At 38.5% G+C, this 21,751-nt stretch overlaps 1 protein-coding gene across 3 annotated transcripts in view; it reads right to left on the bottom strand.

Moving 5' to 3' along the window:
- Nucleotides 1-2,205: 2,205 nt before the first annotated feature.
- Nucleotides 2,206-21,751, bottom strand: part of LOC129718364 (phosphatidylinositide phosphatase SAC2-like) — a 57,021-nt gene continuing 37,475 nt past the window's right edge. For all 3 annotated transcript variants that reach the window (XM_055669092.1, XM_055669100.1, XM_055669081.1), the window contains 3 exons: nucleotides 9,303-10,355; nucleotides 9,097-9,238; nucleotides 2,206-2,814 (listed from right to left, as the gene is read on the bottom strand). In XM_055669092.1, coding sequence (XP_055525067.1) covers nucleotides 2,707-2,814; nucleotides 9,097-9,238; nucleotides 9,303-10,355 — 1,303 coding nt within the window. In that variant the 3' untranslated portion in view covers nucleotides 2,206-2,706. The remainder of the gene's footprint in view (nucleotides 2,815-9,096; nucleotides 9,239-9,302; nucleotides 10,356-21,751) is intronic.

Here is a 21,751-nt window from a genome sequence, read left to right as displayed (position 1 = left end):
CCTTAGAGTACATTCTCCGGCACTCTAAGACTTTAATTTTTGGGAGGTTTGGGTTTTTGAAACGACCCGCTCCTTCCATAACTTCTTTCTCTGTGAGATCGGGTTCCGTTATGACGCCCTCGATCTCAGTTGCTCGAGCCGGAATATACACCCGGTACTCGATCGTAAAGTTTTGATCTTCAACAACTGCATTTGCATGTTGAAGATCAGAAAATGTGGCCTTCAGTTTATCGGCTTTAACTTTACAAACCTCTACCAAGCTGGTATATCTTTTTCGCAGAAGTTTACAAATCTGAACGACCTTTAGGGGTTTGTTTCTGGGCCGGAAGAAAACTACCCAACGAAGTCCAGGTTGGTCTTCCTTATATTTCTTCACCCGAACTGTTACATCATCAGTGGGTGGCACAGGCGAGACAGTTTTGCGCGCTCTTTTTCGTTTTTTTATAACGTCAAAGAAGCCATCTACATCGTTTTTCGGGATGTCAGAGAAATCCATTTCGGACTCTTCACCCCCTGAACCGGATGAGAGGTCCGGAGGGATAGACAATCCACCCGCTGCCATGGAGCGGCTGTGAACTATCTGTCGTTAAGAGTTATTAGATATATGCAGTTGAATACTTATATTCCTAAATGTAAAGAAAGCGACTATATATAAGAAAAAGAAATGACTAAGCGAATCCAAAACCGAAATATGTATATATATATATATATATATATATATATATATATATATATATATATATATATATATATATATATATATATATATATATATATATATATATATATATATATATATATATATATATATATATATATATATATATATATATATATATATATATATATATATATATATATATATATATATATATATATATATATATATATATATATATATATATATATATATATATATATATATATATATATATATATATATATATATATATATATATATATATATATATATATATATATATATATATATATATATATATATATATATATATATATATATATATATATATATATATATATATATATATATATATATATATATATATATATATATATATATATATATATATATATATATATATATATATATATATATATATATATATATATATATATATATATATATATATATATATATATATATATATATATATATATATATATATATATATATTATAGGAAAGGAACAGAGAAAGAAATGGTTGACACTTATCTTTTATATGTAGATGTGAACCAGCACCGGTTACGCTGTCGCTCCAACAGCAAAGCAGCGAAACCGCTTGCTTTTTCCCCTGTGGGGATCCACCACCAATCGAGTTGACCTTCACTGCTGCGAGACGGAATATCCACACTCGGACCGGCACGACACGTACCAGCACACGCGCAGCACCACTACAGCACTCCTCAGCTGCTAGGGGGAAAATTAATACAAACGCTGATCGTAGCGCACTCGTTAGCACCCACAGCGTATCACCACCACAACACTGCACTGCGACGCGAACGCTAAAATAAAGCGGTAATTTAATACGGAAAACTGCAGAGCAAACAGAAATCTCGACTTATCTGTTCGGCTGCCGAATAAGCAATGTCTCTGCGTTGTATTTATGGTTGAGTGTTAATGATTCCATACAACGTACTTGAGGCCGAAATAAAGGCCCAAGCTCAATAGATCCGTTTGCGTTGCATTGACCTTAGTTTGACAGAAAATGTATGGGCTAACTGTCGAATTGCAGCAAACGCAGCCGCAACGTATCCATTGTGTTTAGGCCTTAAGATTCTCGGTTAAGTTGCTGACGATCTCTTTTTATTCGTTAATTGTTCAGTAGTATATCGTGCTACATAACCTATTTCTCCATAAATATTTTTCAAAAGTCTTGTAGTTTCCGTCTTCGAATAAATATTGGATTACCGCTAGTAAAAAAGACAGAAAATTTTCAATCCACAAACCTGTGCTTTTGTCGTCAAAAAGTAAAACTTTAATTAACTGCTTTGAGGCCCAAATTCCCGAAGTCCAATTGGGCTGAAATTTTGCATGGGTACTTCTTCGAGGAGATGAAAATTTCAAGCCCTACCGCTAAACAAAATAGTTCAAATATGAAACATACAATTTATCAAATAGAAACCGATTTTTTTCTAATAAAATACAAAGTGTGTTTCAATCCAATTGACGACGTTCGGGCAAGATTTCGAATACTATCAATTTATTTTGTTATTGTATTTTGTTGTTTATTTTTGCATAATATCAAAATTAACAAACTGAGATAAAGGAAAACATGAACATCCATATTATCTTTCATGAAATTCACTTGTTTACAATAAACCGCATTTTATGGAATGTACTTTTAGTTCATAATAGTGTTGTTATTCTGCCGTTATATGGATAATGAAAATTAAAAGGCAATGATTAGAAAAGTCCATTTTGTCAAGTTTTCTGTACAATCTCATTAGTATAGATCTTTGGTCTAGCATTTGCAAGATTTATTTATAGATAGAATGTTCTAATTTAACCGCTAATTGTGTAATTGCGTTCCTAATATGTATAATACTTGGATTTCTGCTCGTTACGAGAAAATGTTTCCGTAATAATCTACACAGATAGAGTAATTATTGCTGATGCTACTGAATAATTTCGCTTAGAAATGGTTATTTCTCAATTGGTTACATTAGTTTATAGTAAAACGAAATTTAAAGTGCTATTAACTTGCTGCGGCATTTCGACTCATCCCACTTACTCTCCAAACGTTTTATTTCAGCTGTCGGTGTTTCTAGATTACTTACTGGAAGAACTGGCGCCTGAAAGGATACAGAAAAACCTTCACTATTAATATGCAAATATATTTAGTAAAAATTGTACAAATTAATAAAAAATACGAAGTAATATGTGTAACATGACTTAAAAAAAAACACTGTTTTGTGAAATTTTCAATTTCAATATATTTTATATTCTCTGTTTGCATAAAATATATTATTAACTAAGCGATCTATAACAAATTTATTTGTGAATGTAAGAATTGACCAGTTTGAACTACTTAAGAGTAGAAAGTAATTTGGAACAAAAAAAAATTCAAGGCATTTGAAGAGTACTATGATTTTTTATGTTACAGTTTTGCTAGAATTTTTAATCTTCTAAATCTCTTAGCTACTAAAATGAATTTCTGCAGTGTCTTGGTAGACTGCTTTAAATAATTACTCCAAATCTTTTGCTTACGCATTTCAATGCACTAACTAAGTAAATATAAAGAAATTTGAATACTTTATGAAACAAATCACATGTGTGCTTGTCCTCAACAGCATCTTTACTGGTAATTTAAACCGGTTTCAACCATAGAATCTAATAGATCGGTGTAAATTGATTCCTCATATTGTAACACAATATTTTGCATTTCATTGAGACAAACCACACATAGGGTAGGGAACATATTCTAAGCAGCTTTAGGAACCGCCTGTGTATTCAGACGAAATACTCGAAATGTGTCGGGTGAAACTCAATCAGTAGTATATCAATCTGTTCGCTATCGTTTTCTCTGTCAGAACTTGTTTTCAGATTGTAAAACTAAGTTAGCAAACTTTAACAATCATCAATCAAAGTTACCAATCGAGGGACACTATTCCAATCACCCCACACCTATTTTAAGCAGTTTCCATCTGTTTTGCAAGCGTTTTTTTTTCAGCACCCGAAGTGGCTCCTGAATGGCTGCAATATAGGTCGATTTGTTTCAATTGCAATTGTTCGCAGATTTCTTTGTGATTAACGGTATTTCTTATATTCGTAAGACAGCTAGATAAACATAGATTTCGTTTCCATCATTGAAATTGTCGATATTGATCAAAATGCAGGAGTTTGAGGCCTATTTTCGTAGACCGATTAAAATAGGCGCTACTGCTTAAGCCGTTCCCTACCCTACTTCCCAGCAAACACATTTGGTTCATATAACTCACGCTCAACTCTGTTAAGTGAACCCTTATTTGGTAAAAAAATGACCATATAAGATGCATGAAATGCGCCTATGTGTCCAAATCTGGAGGCCATATACGTACATTGTAAGAAAAAATTAGTTACGATTTTATATAACTTCGCGTGCTCTCTCAAATGGCCCCATTTGAAACTTTAAATTGCATTCTATACGACTTAGAGAATTGACGCATTTTACAATTTTGTATGACACGTTAAATAGCTTCATTTATAACCTGTTATTGCGTTTTATAGGATTTAAGTTTTATACGATATAAACAAATTGAATTTTGCATTTTATGTACCGTAGAACGGGGCGAATAGAAACAGTCTGCGATACATCTTGCAGTGTACAAAAAATACTATAATGTATAGAATAAATATAAAAGTTTTAAAACATGGGTCTTGCCTCCCTTTATTAAGGGTGTAACGGCCATTTTGATAAAATAAGTAATTCATTGTTTTATTGAAAAAAATGTTGCAGGTTTCTATTCGCCCCGCAAAAATACGTTTTCCTTGTTCTGATAGAAAATTATAGTTTTAATTTGAAGAAAACAATTGCATCATATTTATTGATATGATCATATTGCATCATATTTATTGATATGAGAGGCAAGAAAACGATATAAAATATCAAAAATGTTCGGTTTATTAGGGTAGGAACCGGCTTAAGCAGCAGCGCCTATTTTAATCAGTCGGAGAAAATAGGCCTCAAACTCCTGCATTTTGATCAATATCGACAATTTCAATGATGGAAACGAAAACTTTGATTGTCTAGCTGTCTTACGAATATAAGAAATACCGTTAATCACAAAGCAATCTCTGAACAATTGCAATTGAAATAAATCGACCTATATTGCAGCCATTCAAGAGCCACTTTGTGTGCTGAAAAAAAAACGCCTGGAAAACAGATGGAAACTGCTTAAAATAGGTTCGAGGTGATTGGAATAGTGTCCCTCGATTGGTAACTTTGATTGATGATTGTTAAAGTTTGCTAACTTAGTTTTACAATCTGAAAACAAGTTCTGACAGAGAAAACGATAGAGAACAGATTGATATACTACTGTTCGAGTTTCACCCAATACATTTCGAGTATTTCGTCTGAATACACAGGCGGTTCCTAAAGCTGCTTAGAATATGTTCCCTACCCTACTTCATGTTTGTTATCTTATGAATGAATATGTTCTATTAGAGTTCTTATTAGGACTCGGGGTTGGGTCAAGCATTTCCACCGGTCTGGCATCTTCCGGTGTTTCATCTAGGACACGATATCCGGGAACATTTTGTCTTGGCGGAACTGAAACCTTGATTCATATCTCTCGGGTCACTCCATGTCGAGCATCATGCAGCAGGTAAATCAGACTTTCATCACGTTTTCGGAAACTAGCGTGGTTGTCTATTGGATTGAAGTCTAAAGGTAACATCCGATTTATCACAGATAGTTGATTCTATATTAATATTTCGTAACCGCTTGACAAGGAAACAGTTTTTTTGCGTAAAATCTCAACAGCAACAGGCGGAGCGAATACGTTTTTGGACTTTTTTGTTGGTAAGTCCTGACCATGATGGGCTGAAAATGCACAAAACATGTTCCAGACATCATTTTACATATAAAACATTATAGCATTTCTCAAATCCACATGTTTTAGTACAAAAAAAAGCCGCTACGGCGTTGTTTCTATTCGCCCCGTTGATCTGAGAACCGCGAGTTTTCCATGAAACATAGGTAACGTGGTGATGAATACCTTACGGCAATTCTTTAATTCACCGTAAAAACTTGAAATGCTTAGCTACCGACCCAGTATATCACACGAACAAGTTCTAAGTGTAGCAGAATGGCTTCCACAGACAAAGTTTTTTGGTACTCGGAAACGTTCAGAATTCGAGCCTCCATTTTGCATTTTTTCAAGCAAACCGACTGTAGTGCTGCTAACCCAAATGGGTTTGCAGGACTTGTTTACTATTGAACTATCCAAAAAAAATATTTTTTGTATGGTTTTCAAATGTAATCAAAGACTTAAAATCGCATTTTTCAAGTTCGGAAGTTTTGTTTCTATTCGCCCCACTGTTTCTATTCGCCCCGTTTTACGGTAATTTCAAACTTCACATGCACATTTGAGCATGAGGAGTTGGAGCAGCTATACCGTGCCAGTGAAACGCGGAAATTCTATGAGAAGGTAAACCAGTCCCGCAGAGGCTATGTGCCGCAAGCCGACATGTGCAACGACGCGGATGGGAACCTTCTCACGGATGCCAGCGAGGTGGTCGACAGGTGGAAGGAGTACTTCGATGGACACCTGAATGGCGAAACAGCAAACAGAAGCGGAGCAGGAACTGACCTAGGAGCACCAGCAGCGGATGACCGAGTACCAGCTCCCGATATTCACGAAGTCCTTTGTGAGATCGGGAAGCTGAAAAACAATAAAGCCGCAGGCAAAGACGGACTGCCGAGCGAGCTCTTGAAACATGGAAGAGAGGCGCTGGCTAGAGTGCTGCACTGGGTCATTTCCAGGATTTGGGAGGAGGAAAAACTGCCAGACGAGTGGATGGAGGGAGTTATCTGTCCCATCTACAAGAAGGGCGACAAACTGGAGTGCCGCAACTACCGCGGCATCTCGCTTACCAATTCCGCCTACAAAATACTCTCACAGATCCTGTTCCACCGTCTATCACCGTTAACCAGGAGGTTCGTTGGCCAGTACCAAGCGGGTTTCATGGGAGCCCGTGCCACCACGGACCAGATCTTCTCAATCCGACAGATCTTACAGAAATGTCGCGAGTACAACGTGCCCACACATCACATCTTCATTGACTTCACGGCGGCCTATGATACAGTCGATCGAGAACAGCTATGGCAGATCAAGCACGACAACGGATTTCCGGATAAACTGACTCGATTGATCAGAGCTACCATGGCGCAAGTGATGTGCTTCGTGCGTGTTTCGGGGATACTCTCGAGTCCCTTTGAATCGCGCAGAGGGTTGAGACAAGGTGATGGACTTTCCTGTTTGCTGTTTAACATCGCCCGTGGGGGTGTAATCCGGAGGGCGGGCATCGACACGAGGGGCACAATTTTCACAAGGTCTGTTCAGCTTCTGGGCTTCGCGGATGACTTCGACATCATATCACGTAACTTTGCGACGGCGGAGGAAACTTACGCCCGACTAAAAGCCGAAGCTGAACGGATCGGATTGCGGATAAATGCGTCGAAAACAAAATACATGCGAGCGAGAGGCTCCAAGGAGAACAACATCAGCCTCCCAACTCAAGTCTCTGTGGACGGTGATGAGCTTGAGGTGGTCGATGAGTTCGTGTATTTGGGGTCACTGGTAACCGCCTACAATAACACCAGCAAAGAGATCCAGAGACGCATCCAGGCAGGAAATCGTGCCTACTTTTCACTCCGGAAGACACTTCGATCGAATCAAATGCGACGACGCACGAAGTTGACTCTGTACAAAACCCTGATAAGACCGGTAGTCCTCTACGGGATCGAGACGACAACGCTTCTCGCGGAGGACCTTAACGCTCTTGGAGTTTTTGAACTGAAGGTGCTACGGACTATCTACGGTGGAGTACAGACGGACGACGGAGAATGGCGACGGCGCATGAACCACGAACTGCACGCGCTGCTTGGAGAGAATCCCATTGCACACCTGGCGGAAGTTAATAGGTTGCGGTGGGCCGGTCATGTCGTAAGGATGCCGGACGGCAACCCTGTGAAATCACTTCTCTTCAGCAACCCTGCCGGCACCAGAAATAGAGGGGCGCAGCGGGCACGATGGCTCGACCAGATCGAAGGAGACTTGCGGGTGATGAGACGCCTGGGGAACTGGCGAAACACAGCCCAAAACCGAGCAACATGGCGACAAATTCTTGATACAGCACGAGCCACCACGGCTCTCGTCTGATTGGTAAGGTAAGGTACATGCACATTTGAGCGACTTAAAATTAACATCCTTATACGACCCCTGGTTTGCTGGGTTGTGCGTGGCATACCATCGCGATGCATCGGTTCAAATCGGTCTCAAATTAGAATTTAGATAATCCTTACTGGCTATTGGTTTAAACTGGTACTAAATATAAACAATCTAATTGTGCTTCTCTAATCAGCCGACTAGACAGAGAATAAACCGGAAGCAGCTAAATAAAGACGAGTACGAATTATAGATATGATCGCATTACTTATCAAGGTGAATCCAGACTAAACGTACCCTTCCCTACTAACAAAAAATCCTCTCCTATGACGTTTGAGGTTAACACGGTCTCTGAATAGCAGAGGTCTCGCTAATATCCCTTTCCTGTTCCCACCTGATTGCAAGGACGTGGCCGGCGCCGTTGTTGATCTTTTGAAGTATTGAGTCACTAAAACTTGTACAATGAGAATGGTTGACCACGTCCAGTCCCATTTAGTAGATTCACTATGTAAATCTACTTATTCAGATCAATCACGGAGTAGCAACCATTGATATGTGCAGTCAGTCAAGCTAAGGTAAGCTATGCTAACGCAAGAATCACATTTTAAAGAATTGTTCCCCGTTCTCCCACTTGAAATTTTAGAACATTTTGTATACATTTTTTAGAACCACTTTCAGAAGTGAATGTGACCGCTGTTTATTTACCGATTTGTCTTAAAGCCCATGCACCACGTCAAGGGTCAGTTTTATTGCAGGGTCAAGAGCTTTCATTTAATACTTTTAAGAAATGCGCCATTATAGAAATGAGAGAGAAACTGAATGTGCAAAAGCGTGACGCCGATCTGTGTCGATGATCTTCAGCCGGGCTGAAAATTTTAGGTCATGTACAGATATGCAATAATGCAATAATTCGCAAAATCTGAGGTGTTTGGCCCTCAAAATGTAGTGTTTAAAAACTTGTTAAATCGTAAAATTGCTATAACTTTCAGTAGAGTACATCGATTTTGCTGAATAATATAATAACTTAATTATTACTCAATAATAAACGAAATATACTTATTATAAGTATAACTCAAAACTACAAAAGACAAACTGACAAAAAAGCTGGGTATGCCGTACACTGTGTATCTTTCAATACACATTGTAATTACCAAGGCTCCAAGGCTTTTATAACCGATATCACTGCAAAGAAACTATTGAACTGACCTTAACTGCCATTTTTCGTGGATCCAGATTTGCACTCAATGTTTGAAGTCCTTTGCCTATATTAGAAAGAGGGCTGGTCAATCGCTTCAATTGATTCAAAGGATTATCGTTTTGTCTTCCTGGCAAATTAAGCGTCAAATTTCTGCAAGAAAAACCGGTGTTAGTTATATATGTTTTGTTAAATTAAACTGATACTTTGTCCTTACTTTGCTTCCCTCGCATCGAAATGTTTATCAACTTCTGCATTCGAATCTATAGCATCTACACGTGTGTTAGGTATAGGACTTCGACTACGTATAGGCGAGGCACACTCCAGCATACCAGCTGGCATATTTATGTGATCTGTAACCGATGATATTGACATTGTTGAAACATCAGACGACATTTTGGCAAAATTATCTTTCTCTTCTAACATTGTTTTATCACTGCCAACACCTCCAGATCCTCCCATAACGATTCCAACTGAAGGCAAGAAAACATTTTCGTTGTACAAAGGATTCTCTTGTACCAAGTCATCTGGCTCATAAATGCTGGTGTCAGCTTCTTCGGATTCAGAGCTTGAACCTTCCGATTTTTTCAAATTTGTGCTACTAGTGCCAACAGCAAACTTACTGCACTCTGCTTCATCAGCTATTTGGCTAGTGTATATATATGGTAACGGAGTCGCTGATTTACATTTTTTTCCTGACGATGATTTACCGATTTTTACTGGATTTAAACTTTGTCCTATTTTGGAAAATTGACCGGCTACATTACTCAATGCCTTCGAACCAATTTGAACCAACTGAGATTCCGAGAGATTTCTAGGTATACCTTGCGAGACTGTAAGCAAAGTTCGACTTTTTCTTCGCTGCAAACTTCCTCCGCAATGCAAAGGAACATTTTCTCTGCCCCGATTTTCTAGTGCTATTCGAAATAGGTTAACTATTGCTGTAAGTGACTCGGTGATTTCTTCTGGTTTTTTAATTACTACAGCCACATTATTGAAAAACCTAATATTTGGTGATCGGAACATGTGAAAATAGCCATCAACTCCCTCCACAACATAGTTCAAGCGAATACAAAGATAAGCTGGTGCTGGACCCTGGAACATTTTGTTGTGTTGAAAAAGTCCAAGTTCGATTGATGTTATATTATCCAGAGCAACGTTTTCAAAGCGGACAATTTTATCCAAATGGGAATCATATTCGGCTACGATGTAAAAGTCGTCAGTAAGTATAAGAATAATATCCACTTCAGTTTCGTTTGGATCTCCAGTGCTATTAAAAAAAAAAAGAAAAAAATACAATATAAATATTGTAATTTTTATTCAAGAGTTCAATTTGAGACGGTACTGAACACGGACGTGTGTATTAGGGTGGGGAATCGTTATATGGAAAAACGAAACTTGATAGCAGGAAGCCAGAACCAAGTTTTTTTTTGTTCTTTTTGGGGCCCCAAACAATCCTAAATTTATCGGAAGTCGATTGATTTTGTCTCCGCTTGGCGCATTCTATTTCAAATTTATATGGAGATTTGTATGGAAAAACCTGTTTTGCATTTTCCATTCTAAAGAACTTGTTTGGACACAATATAGCATGATACCCTAACTCGTCGATGGGCGCAGCAACATATGTGAAGAAGGCCCCACTCTGCAAAACACTGTATTCGGCTGGATAGTATCAGGACGTATCTCAACCCAGTCAACTAATCCACCACAAGCAGTTTCATACTCGTGTTCTCTGGCGGACATCCATGACCAGTTGGCGAGATTTTGGGAGATAGAGCCCTGCAAGTCGAATAGCACACAATCAGTGGAAGAATCCACATGTGAGACGATCTTCTCGGAATTGCGAGGGAAGGTTTATAGTATCGTTGCCAAAAAAAGGAATTCGTCCTGCAGCAGCTTGTAGCGTGTGAAACTATTGCTACTAAACGCTTTTTAGCTTTGGAATGACGATTGGAAGCCAACCCCAAACTAAAGGCGCAATATCATCAATTTATCCACGAATATGAGCTACTCGGACACTTGAAGTTGGTGAACGAGTAGGATCCAGAATTTCCCATATGCTTGCTTCCGCATCATGCAGTATTAAAGCCGGATAGTACGACCACTAAACTGCGTGCAGTTTTTGATGCATCCTGTAAAACATCTACGGGTGTTTCATTAAACGATGCCCTGATGGTCGGTCCAGTTGTGCAGGATGATCTTCTGTCGATTCAGTTACGCTTTCGTCTCCACCGAATAGCCATCGTCGGTGACGTGGAAAAAATGTATCCGATGATACAGGTTTGTCCGTCAGATCAACGACTCCAATGCATTCTGTGGTGAAATTCCCCGGACGAGACAATTCGCTCTTATCAGCTGACCACCGTGACATATGGTACCACATGTGCGCCGTACTTGACAACCAAGTGCTTACAGCCTCTGTCAGACCTAGAATCGGAAAGTTATCCTGTTGCGGCGAGAGTGCTAAGGAACGATTTCTATGTCGACGACATGTCGACTGGAGCCAACGATATTGACTCTGCAACTAAATTATCCGAAGAGATGATCGAGCTCACTTCTTCCGGTGGCTTCAATTTGAGAAAATGGAATTCCAACTCTAGTGAGCCGTTGAACCAGTTATCTGTTGATCTCGTTGACAGACGACCGACTCGAGAGCTTGATTCGTCAAGCGGTCCAGTGAGTGGGACACTTCTTCCGATTGTTTCCTCTTCCATTCTCCTGTATGGAATGCGTACGTAGTTATAACCAAACGTACTGTACTAGCGGATACAGCTCGGCTGTTCGATCCTCTCGGCCTGGTAGGGCGAGTTGTAGTTCTTGCAAAAATCTTTATGCAAGAGCTGTGGAAGCAGAAGTGCGACTGGGACGAGCCGTTAACCGAATCATTTCAGAATTTCTGGCTGGAATACAGACGAAATCTTTCTGCTGTCTCGTTATTGTCAATTCCCCGTTGGCTGGGGTTTAGTACGGATCTTTGTTCTGTCCAAAAACATGGCTTTTGTGATGCCTCCCACAAGGCATATTGAGCGTGTCTATATCTCCGTAGTACCACGTTCGGTGGTGCCGTAGAAGTTTGCCTGATTGCGGCAAAATCTAAGGTTGCACCACTAGAAGATCCCAAACGAAAGAAAAGAGCACAGACTATACCTCGACTGAAACTCTGCGGAGCCCAAATGCTCTGTCATCTGTATGAGAAATTCTCTGCCAGCGTCACGATTCAGCACACAGCTCATTATTGGACTGACTCCACAATCGTGATATACTGGTTGTCGTCACTGCCATCACGATGGCAGGTGTTCGTAGCTAACCGTGTTTCCGAAATCCAACACGCCACGAAAGGATGCACTTGGAGCCACGTAGCAGGTGAAGATAATCCTGCTGATATCATTTCCCGAGGAATGACTTCAGCTCAGCTGCAGTATGAAAGTTTATGGTTCGAGGACCCTCTGTGGTTTCGTCATGAAGTGAGTACCTGACCATCGAAACTTCCAGTAGAGGAAATCGATCCTACATTTCTAGAGGAAAAAAAAGTAGTTGCGCTACCAGTAACGCCTGAATCCCCAAACGAATTGTTTAGCCTCCGATCATCCCTATTCAGCTTAGTGAGATAGCTATTCGCCGGTTTGTGCATAACGTGAAACAAAGACATGAACGTCTCGCTGGGTCCCTGACACATCCTGAGCATGAGCAAACGCTAGAATTCTTGGCTCAAATAGCACAGCGAGAATCGTTTCCAGCTGAAATATCGACGTTAACCCTTAAAGGCGCGCGACATTAGAAAATCATCTAAAAACATAAAATTTATGTTTAACAGGTTTACTGCCTTAAAACTAACCAATATGCATAAAAAAATGTGCAAATATTACCATGTTGTTTTTAAACAACACTGTGACTTTATCGCAGAATAAAGTCTAAACAATGACTTTTGTTAACAGTAACTTTAAACTTGACCTTTTGTTAGTATAATTACTGATAATTCAGACATTTTCACTAACCACTAACCTTATTTTAAAATTTATTTTCAAAGACAGTCACCACCAGTCGGGAATCTCGCCATGTTTTTTTTCGTTTCCGAGATTTTGACAGCAAAAATAAAAACAAAACATTCAAATACAGTACTTCCAGCTGTTAAGTTTTCTTCGTTAGAGTCTAGAGAGCTGTTCTAATGAATTATATTTCTGAAAAATTCTAAAATACGTATATTTTAAAACGTTTTTAGTAGTGTTGTTTTAAAACAACATTGCGCATTTAAGGGTTAAGCAGAAAGAATTCCATTAGTCCATCCTCGTCGTTAAGTAAGCACCTCGAACTCGCAAGTGATCTAAGCAGCGAAGCATTTATGGCCGCCCTTAAACGATTCGTGGCCCGTAGAGGAAAACCGGCAATGATAATGTGTGACAATGCCACAAACTTTGTAGGGGCCAAGCGACAATTAGACGAATTGCGGCAATTATTAATCGAACAAACCTTCCAAAATTCAGTGACTTGTGGAGCGAACGAGGAAGGCATCGAATTTCGCTTTATTCCGGCAAGATCTTCAACTTTGGGGGTCTATGGGAGGCCGCAGTAAAGACCTTCAAGGGACACTTCAAGCGTACCATCAGTGAAAAAATACTCCAGTACGACGAGATGACCACGGTGTTATCGCAGATCGAAGCGATCCTGAATTCACGGCCACTCACACCTATCAGTAACGATCCCACGGATTTCGAAGTGTTGACCCCTGGCCATTTTTTTTATCCTACGACCATTAACAGCGATTCCTGAACCGTTGTTAAAAACCGTTCAGACAAATCGTCTTACGATGTGGCAGCAAGCGCAATACTACGTTCGGCAAGTCTAAAACAAGTGGTCGACGCAATATCTCTCCGATCTCCATAATCGAACCAAGTGGACTCGCAAGCGTGATAATGTTTTTATTGGAACACTGGTTCTCCTTAAGGAGGATAGACTTCCACCATTAAGATGGAAACTTGGTCGTGTCATCGATATCCATGTCAGATCAGATGGCAATATACGTGTCATAACTATAAAATCACAGGACGGTCAATACCAAAGGGCAATATAAAAGGTCTGTGTCCTTCCTATACGCGATAATATACAGTCAGAGCAGAATTGATCTGCATTTTGTCATGCTTGGACGATTTTTCACTATTGCATTAAACTTCCAGCATTATTCTAAGTTCCGGTTCTTAAAGTCTACAACATTTTGCATCCGTCTGTTATCAGCTAGTCTGGGGTTGACAAGCTACTAATGAATCGTTTTGCATGCGTGAAGTCCATGGTGGTGTTCAGTCCGTCATTGGAAAAGGTCTCTGATCATGTCGCAATTCTTATGTCACAGTAGGACGACATATTCCCCAGAAGAATTCAAGAAGTCAACATATCCATCCATCTGGTAAAAGCCCTACCAGTATTCCGTCGAGCGACCAGAGACATCGTTGGTGCGTTGGCACCCGCTTCAAGCAACCCGTCGTATCATCAACCCATGGAATCATGGAACTACAATCCCGTAGATGCAACATCGAGCACTAAGTCATCTTTCGTCCAGTTATCGTCCCTACAACCGTAGGCATCGTCGGTGCTCCGCTCCAGGAAAGTCATATTTTGTTTGGGTTATATTGATTAAAAAGCACCCTCTCATCTTACAGTATAGCTGATGTGGCATTGTGGAGCCCGCACAATCAGATGTCCGTAGATGCGTTGCCAGGAGCATAGATGATCGATCGTAACTAAAATCACCCGTTAGCCAAAGCACCCAGTTCAAGGAAAGGCAGCGAACCAATATCTGCAGCAAAGAAAAACTCGTCCAGAATCGATTAAACGAAAAATTCGCCCAGTAATTGTACCAGAGAACAAAAATTTGTCATCGATAGTCATACTAAGAGAATCAAATGTTATTATCTTATAAAACATCGTCAGCAAGATCAGTAAATTTTTGTAGAGTGGTTATAGTTTTAGAACAAGCTTAAATTAGTTGCAATCGCAGGGATTCCAAGGTAGGCGGTATATTTGGACACAATATAGCATGATACCCTAACGATAAGTTTGGTCCATACACTCATGCTCCCATTAGCAGCATCCGATCAGATCTCACTCTCCCGTTCTCAGTTATATACCGCTCACTCGAAGCGATAAAATGATCAACTCTGATTAGGATTAGCCAGTTATTTCACATCCAACAGTGCGCGCAGATCGCAATTTATTATCCACTCAACCGATACAAAACAAATAAAATTAAATTCAGTCGCTTTAAGCAATTTGTAGTTTATAATAAACTGTCGTTTTAATTAGTGAAAATAAGAGTTACATTCAGTTCACGAGTCCGAAATCAGGTTCCTGTCGAAACAGAGCTCAAAATGGCTCAAACCATAGGTTTCATGAATTCAAATGGTAGGTTTTAAAATAAACCACCTTTAACCTACAATATCGTTATTTTCGTTTCAAAACTAGCTGTAAGTAATATTTTTCAGCACAGAAATCATCATTTATCTTTAGCATATGGAAAAAAGCACATTGCCCGAAGAATGTATGGATTTCAATGGTGATCAATTTCACCCCAATTCACCTCATAGTACCTTATAGAATTATCGAATTTATTTCATGAAGTAGACGATAGAAATTTCACCAAGAGCCATAGAGGTTCACTGGAGCACATACCAGTACTTGTTTTATAATTATACTATTTCGGGAAAAATGTACATGAAGTGTAAAATGTACAAATTGGAAATTGTTATAAAAATTGATCAATTTCACCCCGTTCCATGGTACTTGTAAAAAAATCTTTCTCGTTTGATTCGTACTGTACGCAGTGTAGTATCATTTGCCGTCTTCTGGCGTTTCGAGTTTTGACCGAGAAGTATGTTAATAATCTGTTTCATCACAATTCTTTTTTTCCTCCAACAAATGCATTTGGGTTTTGCTGCGGTCTATATTTTTTTCTGAAAGACAAAAATATTATCTACAACTTTGCCGGAAAGTGGGAAATTTCACCCAATTAAAAAACGAAAAATAAAAAAAAATGAATTGGGACATTTTTTGGAACAGTTCCAACGTAAACAGAATATCTGGAAATGACATTTGTCGATCCCGCCTTCTGCTCATCACGCCTTCCGTGTAGACCGCAACATTGTAAAGCAAGGCAACAAAAAGGTGTACACTAGAAGCCTGGGACACGGTTATATGGGAAAGAAGGGATGGTGTTATTCTTTCGCTCCCATGCATTTTCCGTGTTCCTTTCCTGGGGAAAACTCTTCTGAAGACCGTAAGACGCTACTGCATGTGTCAGCGTTACTGCATGTGTCAAATGGGGAACCACAAAATATGTATGAGACTGCATGACAGCGCCCCAGACGGCGTTATCGCGTGATGATTGTTATTCGATTGGAAATTTGAAATGATCGTTTTTTGTGGCGATGGAGCTAGGTTCCAGTGTTACGTCTGTTAGTCTGTGACGTAAGTATTATTGGATTTGGTTTTTGAGGATATAGAGTTAATTCTGACTTTGATGCATTACGAGAAATTCTTGGTGTTTCTTCAACGAGTACGATATGCTTGTGCCTTGTCAAATATATGTTGTTTGCACAAAAAATACTACAGGCATAATATAAGTGTTGTTGAATATATTTCAGAAATTGATTTCCAGGGGAGGCTGAAAATAAAAACACGTACAGTCGCTGAGCAATCACATTGATTCTGTCTGCAGACTCTGTATATTTTGTAACAAAAAAACCCTAATTACAGTGTTTAGTCCCACGTCACCATTTCAAACAACCCTAGGGCTGTACCTTGTAGTATTTTTAAAGCCAAATGACTTAAAAACGCATGAAACGTCGAGAACTGGTGTCATCTGAAAAAAAATTTTTTTTGAAAAAATCGACTCTCTGGGACTTAGTCGTTTTTTCAATTGTGGAATTTCTATTTCATGAAATTGATCACTCTTAGCCTGTATAATAATATACACTATAACTAGCATCGAATACATTATGTTCCATTAGGGTGGTTCATTTATTCGACATAGGGTGGTTCATAATATTTTGTAAAAATGAGTATAAAATGAATAAAAAAACGCTTTTCACTGAATACACTAAGGTCGCTTTTTACGCGGTTTTTTTTACGCGGCTTTTTTTACGCGGATTCCGGAACTTACGCGGATTCCGGAATTTGCGCGGTATTTTTTTTTTGCCCGGATTTCGGTTCCCCTTCACTCGGATTGCAAAATTAACGATGGTTTTTTTACGCGGATTCCGGAATTTACGCGGTTTTTTTTTACGCGGTTTCTTTTTACGCAGCACGTATCCCCCGCGTAAAAAGCGACTTTAGTGTATACCAATAGAAAAATACCATGTAAAATGGGAAGATATTACAAAACAAATTTACAAGATGTTTCAAAAAACTACTCTGTGAAAAAAAAAAGTTATCTCAACCAAAATTAAGATTGTGTCTCGCGGAAAATGTTGAATGCTTTCATGTCATTTGCAAAATCACACACAGAAGGTACATGGAATTTGAATATTTGAAAAATGTTTTTGGATTCCAAGTGTCTCAAAACTACATGAAACGGTGGAAACTGATGAAATATGCTTTTTTATTATTTTGTTTGAAAAATTTACTCTCTAGGACACTTTTACTTGTTCTTTCGAATGTTGTACCAGACAATTTATTCGTTTATTTACCACAATAATGACCTTTAGAGTATAGGGATCTCAATCAGCTACGCAACACAATTGAATCGTTGTTTCTGGGCAGACTTCCTGAAATCTCGCTCGGACAAAGAAAAGACAATGTGCTTTGCGCTGCAAGTCTCGTTTCTCATTCAGTCGTTTTGTGCTGTGCGCAAGATGCGAGCGAGAGATCTTGCCATACGTACAAGCCATGTCTCATCGCATGGATTTTCTTTAGCGACGCACACGAAGACATCTCGTCTCTAGGGTGGTTTACCGGTAAAACAAAAACCGGTAAAACCGATATTTTTTTCAATACCGAAATACCGGTATTGGAGAAGCGAAAAAACCGGTATTTTTGGTATTTTTTTTTTAAATTAAAAAAAAACTTGTCACAATATTCATAAATCTAGGGCTGTACCTTGTAGTATTTTTAAAGCCAAATGACTTAAAAACGCATGAAACGTCGAGAACTGGTGTCATCTGAAAAAAATTTTTTTTTGAAAAAATCGACTCTCTGGGACTTAGTCGTTTTTTTCAATTGTGGAATTTCTATTTCATGAAATTGATCACTCTTAGTCTGTATAATAATATACACTATAACTAGCATCGAATACATTATGTTTCATTAGGGTGGTTCATTTATTCGACATAGGGTGGTTCATAATATTTTGTAAAAATGAGTATAAAATGAAAGAAATCGCTTTTCACTGAATACACTAAGGTCGCTTTTTACGCGGTTTTTTACGCGGGTTTTTTTACGCGGGTTTTTTTACGCAGATTCCGGAATTTACGCGGATTCCGGAATTTGCGCGGTATTTTTTTTTTGCCCGGATTTCGGTTCCCCTTCACTCGGAATGCAAAATTAACGATGGTTTTTTTACGCGGATTCCGGAATTTACGCGGTTTTTTTACGCGGTTTCTTTTTACGCGGCACGTATCCCCCGCGTAAAAAGCGACTTTAGTGTATACCAATAGCAAAATACCATGTAAAATGGGAAGATATTACAAAACAAATTCACAAAATGTTTCAAAAAACTACTCTGTGAAAAAAAAAGTTATCTCAACAAAAATTAAGATTGTGTCTCGCGGAAAATGTTGAATGCTTTCATGTCATTTGCAAAATCACACACAGAAGGTACATGGAATTTGAATATTTGAAAAATGTTTTTGGATTCCAAGTGTCTCAAAACTACATGAAACGGTGGAAACTGATGAAATATGCTTTTTTATTATTTTGTTTGAAAAATTTACTCTCTAGGACACTTTTACTTGTTCTTTCGAATGTTGTACCAGACAATTTATTCGTTTATTTACCACAATAATGACCTTTAGAGTATAGGGATCTCAATCAGCTACGCAACACAATTGAATCGTTGTTTCTGGGCAGACTTCCTGAAATCTCGCTCGGACAAAGAAAAGACAATGTGCTTTGCGCTGCAAGTCTCGTTTCTCATTCAGTCGTTTTGTGCTGTGCGCAAGATGCGAGCGAGAGATCTTGCCATACGTACAAGCCATGTCTCATCGCATGGATTTTCTTTAGCGACGCACACGAAGACATCTCGTCTCTAGGGTGGTTTACCGGTAAAACAAAAACCGGTAAAACCGATATTTTTTTCAATACCGAAATACCGGTATTGGAGAAGCGAAAAAACCGGTATTTTTGGTATTTTTTTTTTAAATTAAAAAAAAACTTGTCACAATATTCATAAATCTAGGGCTGTACCTTGTAGTATTTTTAAAGCCAAATGACTTAAAAACGCATGAAACGTCGAGAACTGGTGTCATCTGAAAAAAATTTTTTTTTGAAAAAATCGACTCTCTGGGACTTAGTCGTTTTTTTCAATTGTGGAATTTCTATTTCATGAAATTGATCACTCTTAGTCTGTATAATAATATACACTATAACTAGCATCGAATACATTATGTTTCATTAGGGTGGTTCATTTATTCGACATAGGGTGGTTCATAATATTTTGTAAAAATGAGTATAAAATGAAAGAAATCGCTTTTCACTGAATACACTAAGGTCGCTTTTTACGCGGTTTTTTACGCGGGTTTTTTTACGCGGGTTTTTTTACGCAGATTCCGGAATTTACGCGGATTCCGGAATTTGCGCGGTATTTTTTTTTTGCCCGGATTTCGGTTCCCCTTCACTCGGAATGCAAAATTAACGATGGTTTTTTTACGCGGATTCCGGAATTTACGCGGTTTTTTTACGCGGTTTCTTTTTACGCGGCACGTATCCCCCGCGTAAAAAGCGACTTTAGTGTATACCAATAGCAAAATACCATGTAAAATGGGAAGATATTACAAAACAAATTCACAAAATGTTTCAAAAAACTACTCTGTGAAAAAAAAAGTTATCTCAACAAAAATTAAGATTGTGTCTCGCGGAAAATGTTGAATGCTTTCATGTCATTTGCAAAATCACACACAGAAGGTACATGGAATTTGAATATTTGAAAAATGTTTTTGGATTCCAAGTGTCTCAAAACTACATGAAACGGTGGAAACTGATGAAATATGCTTTTTTATTATTTTGTTCGAAAAATTTACTCTCTAGGACACTTTTACTTGTTCTTTCGAATGTTGTACCAGACAATTTATTCGTTTTATTTACCACAATAATGACCTTTAGAGTATAGGGATCTCAATCAGCTACGCAACACAATTGAATCGTTGTTTCTGGGCAGACTTCCTGAAATCTCGCTCGGACAAAGAAGAGACAATGTGCTTTGCGCTGCAAGTCTCGTTTCTCATTCAGTCGTTTTGTGCTGTGCGCAAGATGCGAGCGAGAGATCTTGCCATACGTACAAGCCATGTCTCATCGCATGGATTTTCTTTAGCGACGTACACGAAGATATCTCGTCTCTAGGGTGGTTTACCGGTAAAACAAAAACCGGTAAAACCGATATTTTTTTCAATACCGAAATGCCGGTATTGGAGAAGCGAAAAAACCGGTATTTTTGGTATTTTTTTTTTAAATTAAAAAAAACTTGTCACAATATTCATAAATCATTGTAAGGCTAATGAATGCTACCCGCTTAGGTAGGCGTTACAAATCACATGACGATGTATATGATAAATACATTTAGACAGAAGCAACATTGAAAAATAATTTAGCCTTACCTATTTATCATTTTTGCCTTTCTCCTAGAAAGGTATAGCAAACACTTGCAAAACCGAAGATATAAAAGTGCTCCAAAGGGCCGAATGGCATATATCACTCGACTCAGCTCGACGAGCTGAGCATTTTCTGTATGTGTGTGTATGTGTGTGTATGTGTGTGTATGTGTGTGTGTATGTGTGTGTATGTGTGTGTGTATGTGTGTATGTGTGTGTATGTGTGTGTATGTGCAGATTTTTATTCTAACTCACTTTTCTCAGAGATGGCTGAACCGATTTTCATGAAATTAATTGCAAATGAAAGGTCTTGTTGTCTCAAAAGACCCTAATAAATTTTATTGTAATCGGATTTTTAGTTTAGAGGTTATGTATCAAAATGTAAAAATCATGAAACATCATTATCTCTAAAACCACACAACCGATTTGAACAAAATTGGTTTAAAATGAACGGGCAACATGAAAAACTCTTAACTTCTGAATTTTATAAAGATTGAACTTGTGGTTCAAAAGTTACGAAAAGAAACGTGTTCTGAAGACTGTTTAATCTCACTCATGTTTCTCAGAGATGGCTGGACCGATTTTCATAAAATCAGTGTCAAATGGAAGGTCTAGTTGCCCCATAAGACCCTATTGATTTGTTTTGCAATCGTACTATTGCTTTGCCTGTTATGTTTAAAAATGTGAATTCCAGCTATGAAAAGGAACATATTCCGAAGACTACTTGGACTCACTCACTTTTATCAGAGATGACTGATCCGATTTCCACAAAATTAGTGTCAACTAATAAGTCTAGCTGTCTCATAACACCCTATTGAATTTTACTGTAATCGGACTGTAACTTCGTCTGTAATGTACCGAAATGTGAAAATCACGA

This window comes from Wyeomyia smithii, chromosome 1 (assembly GCF_029784165.1).
Source record: "Wyeomyia smithii strain HCP4-BCI-WySm-NY-G18 chromosome 1, ASM2978416v1, whole genome shotgun sequence".
NCBI lineage: Eukaryota > Metazoa > Arthropoda > Insecta > Diptera > Culicidae > Wyeomyia > Wyeomyia smithii.
The sequence above is the reverse complement of the archived record's forward strand: the minus strand, read 5'-3'. Positions and strand labels throughout refer to the sequence as shown.